This window comes from Ruditapes philippinarum, unplaced genomic scaffold, assembly GCF_026571515.1.
Source record: "Ruditapes philippinarum isolate M1 unplaced genomic scaffold, ASM2657151v2 ctg1308_1_1_1_1, whole genome shotgun sequence".
In the NCBI taxonomy this organism is placed as follows: Eukaryota; Metazoa; Mollusca; class Bivalvia; order Venerida; family Veneridae; genus Ruditapes; species Ruditapes philippinarum.
Window position 1 is genome coordinate 12862 of NW_026858950.1, and position 15396 is coordinate 28257.

General features: G+C 29.8%; 1 protein-coding gene across 1 annotated transcript; it reads left to right on the plus strand.

The window, feature by feature from the left end:
- The first annotated feature begins 501 nt into the window (after nucleotides 1-501).
- Nucleotides 502-14811, plus strand: LOC132754760 (ankycorbin-like). Its single transcript, XM_060745450.1, has 5 exons — nucleotides 502-636; nucleotides 7168-7281; nucleotides 8330-9640; nucleotides 12440-12505; nucleotides 14154-14811. The coding sequence occupies exons 1-5, from the start codon at nucleotides 502-504 to the stop codon at nucleotides 14226-14228; spliced, it is 1701 nt and encodes a 566-aa protein (XP_060601433.1). The 3' UTR covers nucleotides 14229-14811.
- The last annotated feature ends 585 nt before the right edge of the window (nucleotides 14812-15396 follow it).

The following is a 15396-nucleotide window of genomic DNA, read 5'->3' on the forward strand; positions in this document are numbered from 1 at the left end:
ATTTTAAATGAGGTAGCTATCCATCTAGCTTATAGAATGTTGGTGGTTATAACCCCATTCTTGACTGAAATATTGAGAGTCACATGAGGTCTTTTTTGCCCAAATAAGGCTGGAAATTTGTTTTATGACCTTAATATGACCTTTACAATGTTATAGTGACTTTAAACCCAACAAAATAAAACAGTTTACTAATTTTCTAAATCCCATTCTTAAAATCCTGTTATTTTATTATAAGAAATAGGTCCAAATGCTTTTATATATAATAACATAATGTCATTTTAACAACCTAATACCCCTATATGACAATTATGTTTGTGAAATTTGGGGTGATTTGTTACAATCCCAAGTCAAACATTTACTAAGCATAGGTATGACTGGGAATAATAGAAACATTTGTCAACATAATGTGTCTAAAAATAAAGATTTAATGCACTTATAAAGTTAATTATTTTCAGAATTTATGTGAGGTATTGATAGATGAATTACCTAAACCACAGATGAATGTTGTTGTTTTTGTTTCTTTCAGGTCATAAACAAACAGTTGTTATAGATCACAAGCCTCAAACATTGCTTCTTCTCCAGAACCAGGTGTCACAACTTCGCCAGGATAATAAACAATTACGAGAACGTTTACATGTAAGTTTAGTATACTAGATTATTTCTATGTTTCAACATGCACACCATAGCTACTGCACTCATTAATGATTTACCTCCCTTTATCTCTCTCATTATCATAGAATACACCGGTTATTATTTCTTCTCTAGGCAGTTTTATACTGTATCTTCTGATCTCCTTTCATTCTTTTATATTGACTTGTAAGTTTATAAAAAATCAATAGGCAAGTTATAATAACATATTGTTTATTGTCAGAAATTTTACATTCATGCTTTTTTGATTGAATTATAAAAGTTGAAAACTGTCAAGAACATCTGTACACAAGTGGAATTAGAATAATTGTCATACCTCTAAGTTTGTAATGCCTATAAATGTTTTAACATATTTCTTACCTTTATTGCATGCAGTCTTTAAACAGTGAGTGTTTTGCTGAAATAGGCATAGATTACCTTGTGTGAGTTTCTATCTTTACTGTGTTAGTTGGGATAAAGAATTATCTCCCCTTAGGACATAAGATCTTAATAGTCATGGTTTATGTTTGAGAACAGAGTATTAAAAATACATTATGTTCTTACAGACCCACATTTCACACCCGTATTTCACAGCTTTATCATGTTCCATACCATTGTATTACAACATTATTATGTTATCATACCAAGCAACTCATTATAAGATACGGTAGTTTACATACAACTTTCTTGATATCCTTCTCTTAAAGCTGCATGCCTCCAGATGAACCAAAAAATTTCAAGACAAATTATATGTGAACAAAATGTACTAAGAAAAATACAAAAACCTTCAAGATTTAAGTAATAATATACATGTTATGTGTGGTTAATGACTTGATTTTTCTGTATTGATTACCATCCCTACAGTGGGATGTTTGCAATGTGTTAATGACAGTCTTTGTTCACTTCACAATATTTTACTTTTATATGCATTTTAAAATTTTCATAGCATGAATTTGGAGGCATGTTGCTTCAAAAAAGGTACAAAGATTCATCATGAATGTCTTTATTTTGAAAAAGCTACAATGATTGATCATGAATGTCTTCATTTGGGAAAAGCAACAATGATTTATCATGAATGTCTTCATTTGGGAAAAGCTACAATGATTGATCATGAATGTCTTCATTTGGGAAAAGCTACACTGATTTATCGTGAATGTCCTTATTTGGTAAAAGCTACAATGATTTATCATGAATGTCTTAATTTGGGAAGAGCAACAATGATTTATCATGAATGTCTTCATATCTACAATGATTTATCATGAATGTCTTCATTTGGGAAAAGCTACACTGATTTATCATGAATGTCTTTATTTGGGAAAAGCTACAATGATTTATCATGAATGTCTTCATTTGGGAAAAGCTACATTGATGTATCATGAATGTCTTCATTTGGGAAAAGCTACATTAATTTATCATGAATGTCTTCATTTGGCAAAAGCTACAATGATTCATCATGAATGTCTTCATTTGGGAAAAGGTGCAATGATTTATCATGAATATCTTTATTTGGGAAAAGCTACACTGATTTATCAAGAATGTCTTCATTTGGGAAAAGCTACACTGATTTATCATGGATGTCTTTATTTAGGAAAGGGTACAAAATCCACCATGAATGTCTTCATTTGGGAAAGGGTACAAAATCCATCATGAATGTCTTCATTTGGGAAAAGCTACAATGATTTATCATGAATATCTTATTTAGGGAAGGGTACAAAATCCACCATGAGTGTCTTCATGTAAAATGGATATAAAGATATGTTATGAATGTCTTCATTAAAGATCCTGTATGTTTTGTGATTGATATTGTACCTGTGTGTATACCACTTTTCCAAGAAATTATATATGTATATATATAATTATGTAAATAAAGCAAGTTTCAAACATACAAGAATATGTAAAATATGTACTGCAAATATTTGTGCACATTATATGTAATCAATAAATTATATGCATTCATTTCTTTTTAAATACATTTCTAATTACCTCCCTTTATTTACATGAAATGGTAAATTCGGTAATATCTTCATAAATAATGCTTAATATTGGAACTTTACAATAATTGAATAAAAATCTAATGTGAGCATCAATTTATGAAATAGACCAATAAAAAAGTGTACAGGATCAAGCAAGCTGTTAATGAAGGAAGAATTTCTCTGACTCGTCAGAATGCCTTGGAGCCCGAGGGTTAAATGATGAGTTACGATTTTCTATTACGCCCCCGCCTGGGCCCCTGCATAGTGATGAATGGAGGGTTCATGATGCAACAAAAGGCTCATAATCAAAATGCTGGCCCTTTCATAGTTGACACTAAATAAAACCAGACCTTACCATTACCTTTTATTTACAATATCATTCATTAATGTCTCGAGTGCACAGACTTAATATCATAAATATCTACACTTAGGATTTCTCAGTTTTTATTTACAGTCAGGGATAATGTATTTGAAATTGTTTCAGAAAAATGGAACAACATTAACTAGTCTTTTGCGTGCGGAGAATATTTAAAGACCCATTTCTCTCTTGTCGCGAACATTGCTACCAAAGACCTGTTATGTTACCCGTAGTTTTATATTTTCTTTTCTTTTAACAACGTTGTTTATTTCCCACTATTTTCATATTTAGCCATAAAAACACCGGTAGATTAATTAGAGAAGCATTTTAATGTAATTATTGCCTATTTCTATAAGTTACAGTTTCTTATTTTTTTCTGCTTTAGTCTTAGAAATATGTATAAAACTCCATCATTATTTAGGAAATAAATATAAATTTTGTTATTATGATTGTTTAAACTAATTATTTGTAAAGAAAGATTTTAGAGAAAAAAGTGAAATGTTCAGTAAAATATATACTATTTGATTTACATACAGAACATAATACATATTATCATTTAATTCTGAAAAATTTTAATACCTACATATTATTGGGTAGCTGATATTCTTTGAAATATTGTGATTTTTCTTTACCATGTATTTTTTACATGTCTAAACATTCTATATAATCTTTATGCTGAGTAAAAACGCTTGTTGAAGTATTAATATATCTATCAATCTCTTTGTCTATGTAATAGTATGTTAATAAGAAAAATATCAAACAATTTTAAACAGTTTAAAGGTACATTATTCCTCTAAAATAAATAAATAAATATTTCATTCTGTAGAGAGGGGAATTCTATATTTTATGATATTGTAATAACTGATTAAAGAACCTGTGAGATGCTTATCACTTAAAGAAAATAGCGCTGAATGTGAAATATTTTATCAGCATACTAGTAAAATTAATGTAAACAAAGTCGTATTTTGACTTCCATACAGAATAGTTAATCATTATAAATATGTGGGGACGGAAAGGGTAGGGGTGGGGAGAGGATTGAAAAGGTAGGGGTGGGGAGGGGAGAGAAAGGGTAGGGTAGGGGATGGGAGATATTTTGATTTAAGTGATAGTTTTGTTTTTTGTTTCCTAACTCTGTTTTGCTAGATGACTTTGTAGTGAAATGTGTGAAGTCAGTTTTGAAGTTGTTTTTGTAAACTTTCCTCCAACAGTGTTCTCTTAATATTTTCCTTAGAATTTTTTTACGCCCTCAAACAAATCTAGTTTGTTTTATTTTGACATATGTCATTTTTAGCTAGTGTGTTTCGAAGAAAGAGTCGTAGGTATTATGATTGCTACAGTGTCAGCATGGTTGTCATGCAACAAGTTTTTTATAGTCCATTATTTAAAGATTTCAAAAACTATCAACATGAAATTTGGAATACTTGCTTATCATGACAAGGTGCAGTTGTTAGACAAGGGGCATAATTCTGAAAGCAATATTTTTGGAGTTATGCCCCTTTTTAACTTAGAATTTCCAACAGACAAGCATTAACACCACATGAGGTGCTTTTGTTTTTTTTATCAAACCTTTTCTTTATATACTTTATGCTAGAACATAGCTACCCTCAACTTAATAAAATTTGATCTTATGGTTAACTTGTTTCCAGTAGCAACTTCTTTTACAATAATTGTACTACATTTTTACGATCATGTACTTTGTTAGCAAATAGAATCTCTTTTGTTAAATACTTTTCTAAAATAACAAATTTCTAGTTTTAAAATTTTAAATAATTTTTTCTTATAAATTAATAATAATAGTTGGTTAAGTACCTGAGGTTAAGTCCTAGTAGTTGATCATTTCTATACTGTAGTGACTTTTTCTGTGCTGCTACTGATATTTAAGTATAATATCTTGTCTAATGTAATTTGTGAAAGAGATTTATTGTCTTACATTTAAGGGTGTTTAACTTATCATCTTTCCCACTGTTATTTTAGAAAAAGGAATAAAGCATACCCCCCCCCCCCCCCCCAAAAAAAAAAAAAAAAAAATCCCAAAAATCAACAGTAATTGATTAGAAACAATTTGATTGTATCAACATTTTGGTGACTTTCAAAAATGAATCTAAATAAAAAACTGTTTGCAAAATATTGTTAATTGATATACATGTACTTGAATTTACTACAATACCTTACATTTAACCATAAAATTCCTTATTATATTACCACAACTTGTTGAATAATACTGTAATCTATTATAATTATATAAAAAATATGATTTGTTATAAATCATCATAAGGATTCACCCAGTATAACTGGTAAGATACATAGATTTTTTTTTATTAAATCACAATTTTATTCACTATCAACTCATGCAATATGAATGTGTGAATGTTCACTATGGCAGAATTATATGTTGTTATATACATCATATCACATAACCAAGTTATTTATAACTTATATTAAACAGTAAGAATTCTCAATTTCCTGTCATGGGTGCAACATATTGTTTTAGACGATCTTTTGATGAACATGAGTGCTGAATGATTGAATGACAATAGACATATTGGCCAACAAAATTTTCAAGTTGAAACATATTCTACACTCAAAAGTACACTCAGTCTCAAAATTACACTCATACTCAAAAGTACACTCTGTCTCAAAATTACACTCATACTCAAAAGTATACTCAGTCTCAAAATTACACTCATACTCAAAAGTACACTCAGTCCTAAAATTACACTCGGATTCACAATTACACTCGGATTCAAAATTACACTCAGACTCATAAGTACACTCAAACTCAAAAGTAAACTTACAGGATCAAAACTACACTCACACTCAAAAGTACTCTCAAACTCAGACACAAAGGTACACTCAGATGTAAGAGTACACTCAGACACAAGAGTACACTCAGACACAAGAGTACACTCAGACACAAAAATACACTCAGACTCAAAAGTACATTCAGACACAAAAGTACACTCAGACTCAAAAATACACTCAGACTCAAAAGTACACTCAGACTAAAAAGTACACTCAGACACAAGAGTACACTCAGTACAAGAGTACACTCTCAGACTCAAACTCTTGCAATTGAGGCTTATAAACTTTTAACAGGGTTGATCTTATGCCCTCACTTAGGTTGGGAGGCATATAGATTTGCCCTTTTCCCTCCATCCTACTCTTTGTCCATCTGTCTGAAGACTGACAAAACACTGGATATGTGCGGACATCCATGTCCCATGGAGACATTTCTTGTTAAAGAATAAACCATTCCTGAATGTGTTTTTATGATTGAATTTTTACCCCAGATTTTCATATTTTGTTTTATAAAAGCTTGTAAATTTTGTCCATAAATATAATTATCTTAGTTCAGATCTTTTTTCTCCCCAATTTCTTATCTGACTGGGTTATGTTCAAGTTTGACAGTTTGTTGATATTGTTTTTTAAGTTGTGTGCATGCATTTTCTGAAAGATGTTAGACTGCATTTGATATTTGTAGATTGGATATGTGATTTTTTTGTGTGCATATAATGTAACATATATGTGCATGTTTAAATATCACCTATTTGATAGTCTGTATAATTATCACCAACAAACAAACAGCATATTGGGAATATTAGTAAATTTTAAGGTTTTCTGCAGTATTAAAGTTAGTTTGAACAGTATTAATCGGGTAAATCCCTCCCCCTCAGTCTATTAACCAGCAGCAGTCCCTCTCACTCAGCCCTCCCCCCCCCCTCTGTCTATCAGCCATCAATCTTTATATAATACATAAAAGTCACATGGTATGAACATGAATATAACTGAGGAATAACTTTACAAACATTAGAATATGCAAATAAATGCCCAAGAATTTGTCTTGTTATAAATAGTAACTACACAACATCAATACAATTTGTTGTATATTGGGGGATATCAGTAATACTTACCAAAAAAATCAACAGAAAGAAAAAACAAAGTTTCAATAATAATAGGCTATCATTGACAAAAGAAGGGGAATCATATATCAGTATAACACTTATTTGTAGCATTTACCTCCCTGTAATAATTTAAAACTATATTGGGGAATATCAGTAATGCTTACCACCAATAAAATCAACAAAAAGAAAAAAAAACTTAAGTTTCAATGAATGACAAAAGAAGAGGAATAACTCTTGTAACTTTGCATACCAAATATTTGTATCGTTTCTCTCCCTTTAATAATTTGAAACTATTCAATTGTTGCAGGAAAAGACGGGCAGTATTTCGTCTCTCGCATCACTGGATGATACTTCGGAATTAGATCGCCTGCGTCGCAAACTTGAAGAAATTGAGACAGATCGACAGAGATTACAAAATCAGGTAGACAAAATATAGACAGAATAAAGATTGTCAATCTTGTAATAAAGACCACTCTTGGATAAAGTTCAAATATCAAGGACCTTTCAGTAAAAGGCCATAATTTTATTTTAATATTTCAGTAATTTTAAGCCACTGTCATCCATCTTTGGAGGTCATTTAGTTATTAAAGGTCACCATTCTTTATCTATGATACAGTTATTAGTTTAGAGTACATTGTCATAATTATAATATGTTAGATTTGTTGTATGTTTCTTGTAGAGAAATTGGTTATTACTGGTTAGTTATCCAGGAAAGCTGTTTAGGTGGACTGAGGACAAAACATGTAAAATTTTGGTGGCTACGTGGTTCAGTGGTCAATGCGTAAGACTAGTAATCTAAGGAGTGAAGTTGATTAAACAAGCAATCTGGTTTGAAACTCCAGAGACAAACAGCTTAATAGTTTAGGAATGTTGGTGGTTCTACTCAGGGAACTTATGCTAAAAGAGGCACCTGATGTCTAACTCTATCTCTAGAGCCGGAAAGTTGACATATAACTTTATAATCCCCTTCTGCAAAGCAGGGAGGGATAATAGGTATGGCCTCAGTCTGTGCGCCCGCCAGTGCGTCTAGCAATAACACTTACGTTTCTGCTCCATAACATTTTATAGTGCTGAAAATTTTTTGAAATAACTTGGCACAAGTGATCACCATTATTAGATGATGTTTGGTTAGTTCTACATTTTGTGTCCGCTCCATAGCATTAAACGGCTGCAATGTTTTTAAGATAACTTGGCAGAAATGATATAGCATGGCACAATATCAAGGTCATGTTTGGTTAAAGGTCAAGAAGGACACATTCATGTCCACTGCGGAAAGGGATTTGGTTATCCTTCAGGTTGCCTTGTACAATTTTATTTGACCTTAAAAACCAAACATAACAAAAGCAAAAAAACTATTCTACCTGTCAGAGAGATTTTATATTGTATACTGTGCTGTAAAACATAATTTCATTTTGTACACATAACATTAAACTGTAATTTGCTTGTTCATTATCACAACTTTATCTCAGATTCAGGAGAGCAATGTGTTCCCAGAGGAGCAGATACAGAACATTCGTGTGTTAGAGGAAGAAAATACGCAATTGCATATACAAGTTAAACAATTAAAGTCTGAAATAAACAATATTAAATCTAATCAAGATGTGCAAAATACTGTAACTTTGACTACTGGTAATAATGTAGATAAAACTAAAACAGAATTAGAATCTGAAAGTGCAATTACACCTGAGAAAAGTGAAAGTTTGGAACAACTACCTGCAAATGTTGCAATGCAAGAAGTTGATGATATTAAAAAAGAAAACACTGCTCTTCAGTCGGAGAACTCTTTGTTGACTGAAGAACTTGAGGCTCTTAGGGACACATATAACAAACTTGTTATTGCAGGTGACAACTTGCAAGAAATGTATGATCAGTTAGTGCTGGAGAAAGAACAAATGCACGAAGAGATGGAAAACATTGTGACAGGGAAACAAGAACTTGCAAAAGAGAATGAGTATCTATTAGCTGATGGTAATGCAATGCATGATGATATTGAGAGATTAGTTCACGAGGTGGAAAAGTTACATGATCAGAATCGAAGCACTCTTAAAGAGAAAGAAGATCTTGAGAGACGCTTTAGTGCACTTAATCAGAGTAATAAAGCTAGTGATTTCACTAGAGTTGTAGAGGAGAGGGATAAGCTAAGAGTTAAGGTTGACGAATTGGAAAAATTCTGTGAAGAACTTAAACAAAATCATGACATTGTCATAGAAGAAATACAGAGTGTTCAGACCACTTGCCAGAGAGCTGAGTATGAAAGGGACCAATTACAACAAGAATTTGATTCATTACAGGATGAGTTTGAAAATGTTCAAGGTTCTCAGGAAGGGTTACAGCAAGATTATAACCAGTTAGAACAGGATTATTCCGACCTGCTAGCGGATAAAGAGAAACTAGAACAAGAGTTTCTAGATGTACAGACTGCCAGTGTTAATGTAGAGAATCATGACCCAGCTGTTGTTCAGGAGAAAGAAAAACTTCAACAGGAAAATGAAGTACTAATGATGGAAAAGGAACAGTTAGAGATGACAATGAATGAGTTATCCAAGTCAAATGCTCTAATACAAGAAGAACTTGCAAGTTTACGTTCAGCATTAGAATTAAACGAGAAAAAAGAGGAGAAAGATTCAAATAAACAAGATAGTGGTGTTAATACAGAAACAATAACAACAGTAAATAACAAGGAAGGAATGGATAAAGCTACAATAGATGTTGTTGTTGAAAAAGATCGAAGAATACGTTCGCTTCAGATACAGATTTCACGTCTACAGCAACAACTTGCCGTAAGTTTCTAGCTGCATTTTTGGTGTCACATTAAAGTTGTTGTTTTGTAATGTAAATGTCCGTAAGTGTGTATATATAATATAAATGACTACAAAGGGAAAGTGCAATGATTATTGTAATATCATGTGAAATTATTATTAGTTTCTTAGTTAGTATTTTGCAGAGTGATTGTTTACAAGATATAAAGATGAAGTGTCTTTTTAAGGTATTTTTGTCACCTAGAAATGATCGTTGATGTGTATGGGTGCACAGTCCTGTGGGTATAAGGTTTATTCATAGGAATATAGTGAAGATTCATGTTCCCACCTTGACCTTTGTTTTTATTGGTAGATTGTTGCACCAAACTAAGTTTGTTCACATGACACCAGAAGAAAATTATTAAATAGTAGCAGTTAATGTTTTTAACTGATTGAATGATGAGTTAGCAGAAACCTCGTCATTTGTCTTTATAATAAGCATATCATTGCATACATGTATTAAATTTTGAAAACTGTTATTTGAGCTCCATGGCTGAGTTACGTTCACTTTGCTAAATACACTTGAGCTCCATGGCTGAGTTACGTTCATATTGCTAAATACACTTTAGCTCCATGGCAGAGTTATGCTCATTTCGCTAAATACACTTGAGCTCCATGGCTGAGTTATGCTCATCTTGTTGAATATACTTCAGCTTCATGGCTGTGTTATACTCATTTTGCTAAATACACTTGAGCTCCATGACTGAGTTATGCTCATTTTGCTAAATACACTTGAGCTCCATGGCCGAGTTCTGCTCATTTTGCTAAATACACTTGAGCTCCATGGCTGAGTTATGCTTATTTTGCTAAGGATATTGTAAACCCATGTTTGAGTGTTTCAGGGATATTTAGTAATTGGGGCATTTTACATGATGTATGATAATTAATTTGTACTATATAACATTGCACTTTCCCTGTAGTTACTCACATAGTATCCTGCATATTTCTGTGTAAGGACAATCATTGTTTGACTGTTTCCACCTGTTTTTTACAAAGGGCCAAATTAAGATCAAATGATGCAATATTGTGATACAAAGACACAAAAATGCAACATGAGATGGCAGTATTAATATTGCTGTTTGGCACTGTACTTTTGTTGTTCTTCTTGTGTGTATACTCCATTGCCAGTTTAAGAGCAGAAAACCTAATTAAAAAACATGATGCAAGAAAATTTGATAAATGTCTAAATGTCTCAAACTTTATCAAGTTTGAGTTTTCACATTTTCTCATTTGTTTTTGCCTTTTATTCAATAGTACAGTGTTAATCTGGCATCTTATTTTAAGCTTGACTATTCAATGAATAGGGAGAGCTATTGCACTAATCCAGGAGTCAGCATCACATTTTGGTTAAGATTTTTCTTGCAAGTTGATATGAAACTTATTTGATAGTGAATAAGGAGGTCATTGCCCAAGCCCTATAACTCTGAAAACATGGATTTTGACAGAATTATGGCCCTTTTTAAACATACAAAATTCTGCTTCATACAGGCTCTTAAACGTTTGAGCAGGCCGATATGCTGTCCTACTAACAGCCTTGTTCTGACATAAAATTGAGTTTTTTTTACATTTTCATTTTGTCTTATTAAATATTTTCCCTTCTAAAAGAGTTAGTACCAAATGCAAGACATAGATAATACTAATATTGATAGAATGATGGTGTTTAGTTGAGTTTTATATAAGTTTAGGAAACTAAATCTTTTAGAATAATGAGGAATTGCTTTATTATTTAGATAAGCCATGTAAGTTAGAATTCAACATAGAATTTAGTCTCTATACTCCTTTAAAGCTGCACACCTCCAGATGAGCCAAAATATTTCAAGAAATTTAATCTTTATAAAATATATTAAGATCTTAAGAAAAGTAAAAAGATTCAATATTAATCAATTATTTACATGTTATGTGCGATTGATTGCTTATTTTGCCGTATCAATCGCTATTATTCTGCTGCGTTAATACTAATGCAGTAAGAGGTATTTATGTATATTTTGACCTCTTTTTGGTAATTTACATGGATTGTTAGTGCCGTTTGCAATGTGTAAATCACTTTCTTTGTTCACTTAACAATATTTTACTTTTGAATACATTTGTTAAAATTTTCATGCAAATTAGCATGAATCTGGAGGCGTGCTGCTTTAATTAGGTGGATTGTGTTTACTATACATTTTTTTTAGTTTTTTGAATTTTCATGTTACTCACATTATCAGATTAATTAATGTTTATAGAATGAAAATTTTCATGTCAATGTATATAACCATTATTCATTAATTATAAAATTAGTGAAGTGATAAGATTTATATTCTTTTAACTAATTATAATTTTATTTGTAAAAATTTAAAAATTCAAACAGTCATCTTAGTGCAGTAACGGGGTAAGTCCTGCTAAATTTAAAAGGAGTTAGCCAGTTATTGCATTAAGGTGACGAAACAGTCATTGTTATCGTGGTAACACAACAACAAAATTGTTGCACACTTTTTTAGTGATAAGCATGAAAATTAATTTAAATTCATTATTAAAGAATTGTGTCTGAACACATTCAGAAAAAAAATCTGATTAATTTCCGTGGTTAAATTTGCCTTGAGTACATAAGCTTAAATAACTTACTAAATAGTGATACTTTTCTGTCATAAAATTATTATGTATTTTTATGTACATGTATTCATTTACACATGCATATGCATTATATTATGCAATATTTATGCTAAATATAAACCACAAGTCATAGAACTTGGTAATGAACGTGCAATAAACTATTTGATATTGAATATATTTTGTGCATTACAGGAATCAGATGGTCACTACCGTGGTGTTATCAGTACATATAGGACTCATTTACTTAGTGCTGTACAGGTAATATATAATTAAATTTATATTGTTACCAGGTATATAATTATATTTATATTGTTTCCAGATATATATATAATTATATTTATATTGTTACGGGATATATAATAAAATTTATATTGTTACCAGGTATATAATTATATTTATATTGTTACGAGATATATAATTATATTTATATTGTTACGGGATATATAATAAAATTTATATTGTTACCAGATATATAATTAAATATATATTGTTATGAGATATATAATTAAATTTATATTGTTACCAGATATATAATTAAATTTATATTGTTACCAGATATATAATAAAATTTATATTGTTGCGGGATATATAATTAAATTTATATTGTTACCAGGTATATAATTAAATTTATATTGTTACGGGATATATAATAAAATTTATATTGTTACCAGGTATATAATTATATTTATATTGTTACCAGGTATATAATTATATTTATATTGTTACGGGATATATAATAAAATTTATATTGTTACCAGGTATATAATTATATTTATATTGTTACCAGGTATATAATTAAATTTATATTGTTATGAGATATATAATTAAATTTATTTTGTTACGAGATATATGATTAAATTTATATTGTTACGGGATATATAATTAAATTTATATTGTTACCAGGTATATAATTATATTTATATTGTTACAAGATATATAATAAAATTTATGTTGTTACCAGATATATAATTAAATTTATATTGTTACCAGGTATATAATTATATTTATATTGTTACGAGATATATAATTAAATTTATATTGTTACGAGATATATAATAAAATTTGTATTGTTACGAGATATATAATTAAATTTATTTTGTTACGAGATATATAATTAAATTTATATTGTTATGAGATATATAATTAAATTTATTTTGTTACGAGATATATAATTAAATTTATATTGTTACGGGATATATAATTAAATTTATATTGTTACCAGGTATATAATTATATTTATATTGTTACAAGATATATAATAAAATTTATATTGTTACCAGATATATAATTAAATTTATATTGTTACGGGATATATAATTAAATTTATATTGTTACCAGGTATATAATTATATTTATATTGTTACCAGATATATAATTAAATTTATATTGTTACCAGATATATAATTAAATTTATATTGTTACCAGGTATATAATTATATTTATATTGTTACGGGATATATAATAAAATTAATATTGTTACCAGGTATATAATTATATTTATATTGTTACGAGATATATAATTAAATTTATATTGTTACGAGATATATAATAAAATTTGTATTGTTACGAGATATATAATAAAATTTATATTGTTACGAGATATATAATAAAATTTGTATTGTTACGAGATATATAATAAAATTTATATTGTTACCAGGTATATAATTAGATTACCTGAAATATAATTAAATTTATATTAAAACCAGAGATATATGATTTAATTTATATTGTTACTAGATATACTTGTATAATTAAATTTAAATAACTGAATTATAGAAACATAAAATTATGATTTGAATTAAAAGAACGTAACACCTCCCCCCTCCTTCCCACCCCACCCCAAGCATTTAAGAGATATTATTTCACATATAAATAACATTTCATATTGTTTTGTATATTTTAACAGGGTCACATGGATCCAGATGTGAAACAAGCTTTATATAACATCATTGAGCTGAGAAGTATGGAACAGTTTTGTTAGAACTTCTCAAACTACATCATACATTCCAGCACTCCATTAGCAGACAAAGTGATCAAAAAATAATTCATTCCAATCAAAACTGCCAGTTTGAATTTGACTAATGTTAACTTAAAAAGAACAGAAAAAAGTGACTTTTTAGGGAGAGATTAAACTGAACATGGGTTTACACCTTATATGACAGATTCCTTATAGAAATTTTCTTTAGAATCATGCATTTTTCGGAAGATTTAAACTTGTACTACCTTTTTACTTTACCAAAACTTCCCAGAATCAAAGGGCTAAAGTTTCTTCCCAATGAAGGATTAGAATCAAATCAGGTAAAAACTCAGTATTTTAAAATGTTGAATAGCTCCGAGATGAACAAATTAGGAAAGAAAATAGAAAGAGCATGGAAAAATTTTATTAATCAATAGCAACTTCTTTTGTCTTAACATCTTGAAGATTGTTTATGTTGTTTCTATGTTAAATGTGCCATTTATATTCAGATATATTTTTACAATTTTTTTGTACAATTTCATATTTTATTTTTTATGATATATTGTATAGACAAAAGCATTACTGATACATGTATAATCATTTTGATGGGGGATAAACCATCAGACATTTTCATAAGCTTATATTTTCACAGAAGAAGCATGTAACCTTGTTCCAGTGTTACAATAGAGATAATGGTCTTGCTCCAGTGTTTACAATTTAGATAATGGTCTTGCTCCAGTGTTTACAATTTAGATAATAGTCTTGCTCCAGTGTTTGCAATAGAGAAAATGGTCTTGCTCCAGTGTTTACAATTTAGATAATGGTCTTGCTCCAGTGTTTACAATAGAGATAATGGTCTTGCACTAGTGTTTACAATAGAGATTATGGTCTTATTCCAGTGTTACAATATAGATAATGGTCTTGCTCCAGTGTTTACAATTGAGATAATGTTCTTGCTCCAGTGTTTACAAAAGGGATAAATGTCTTGCACTAGTGTTTACAATCAAGATAATTATCTTTACATTTTATTGTTGTTTTTTTTGAAGACAAATGTCTTACACCAGTGTTAACATTAAGAGATAGATATTTTGCTCTAGTGCTTACATTGGACACACTGGATAAAGTCTTTTTGCTCTTGTACTTTATTGGATAAGTCATGTTGTTAAGAGTGTTTTCTTTTTTATACATAAGA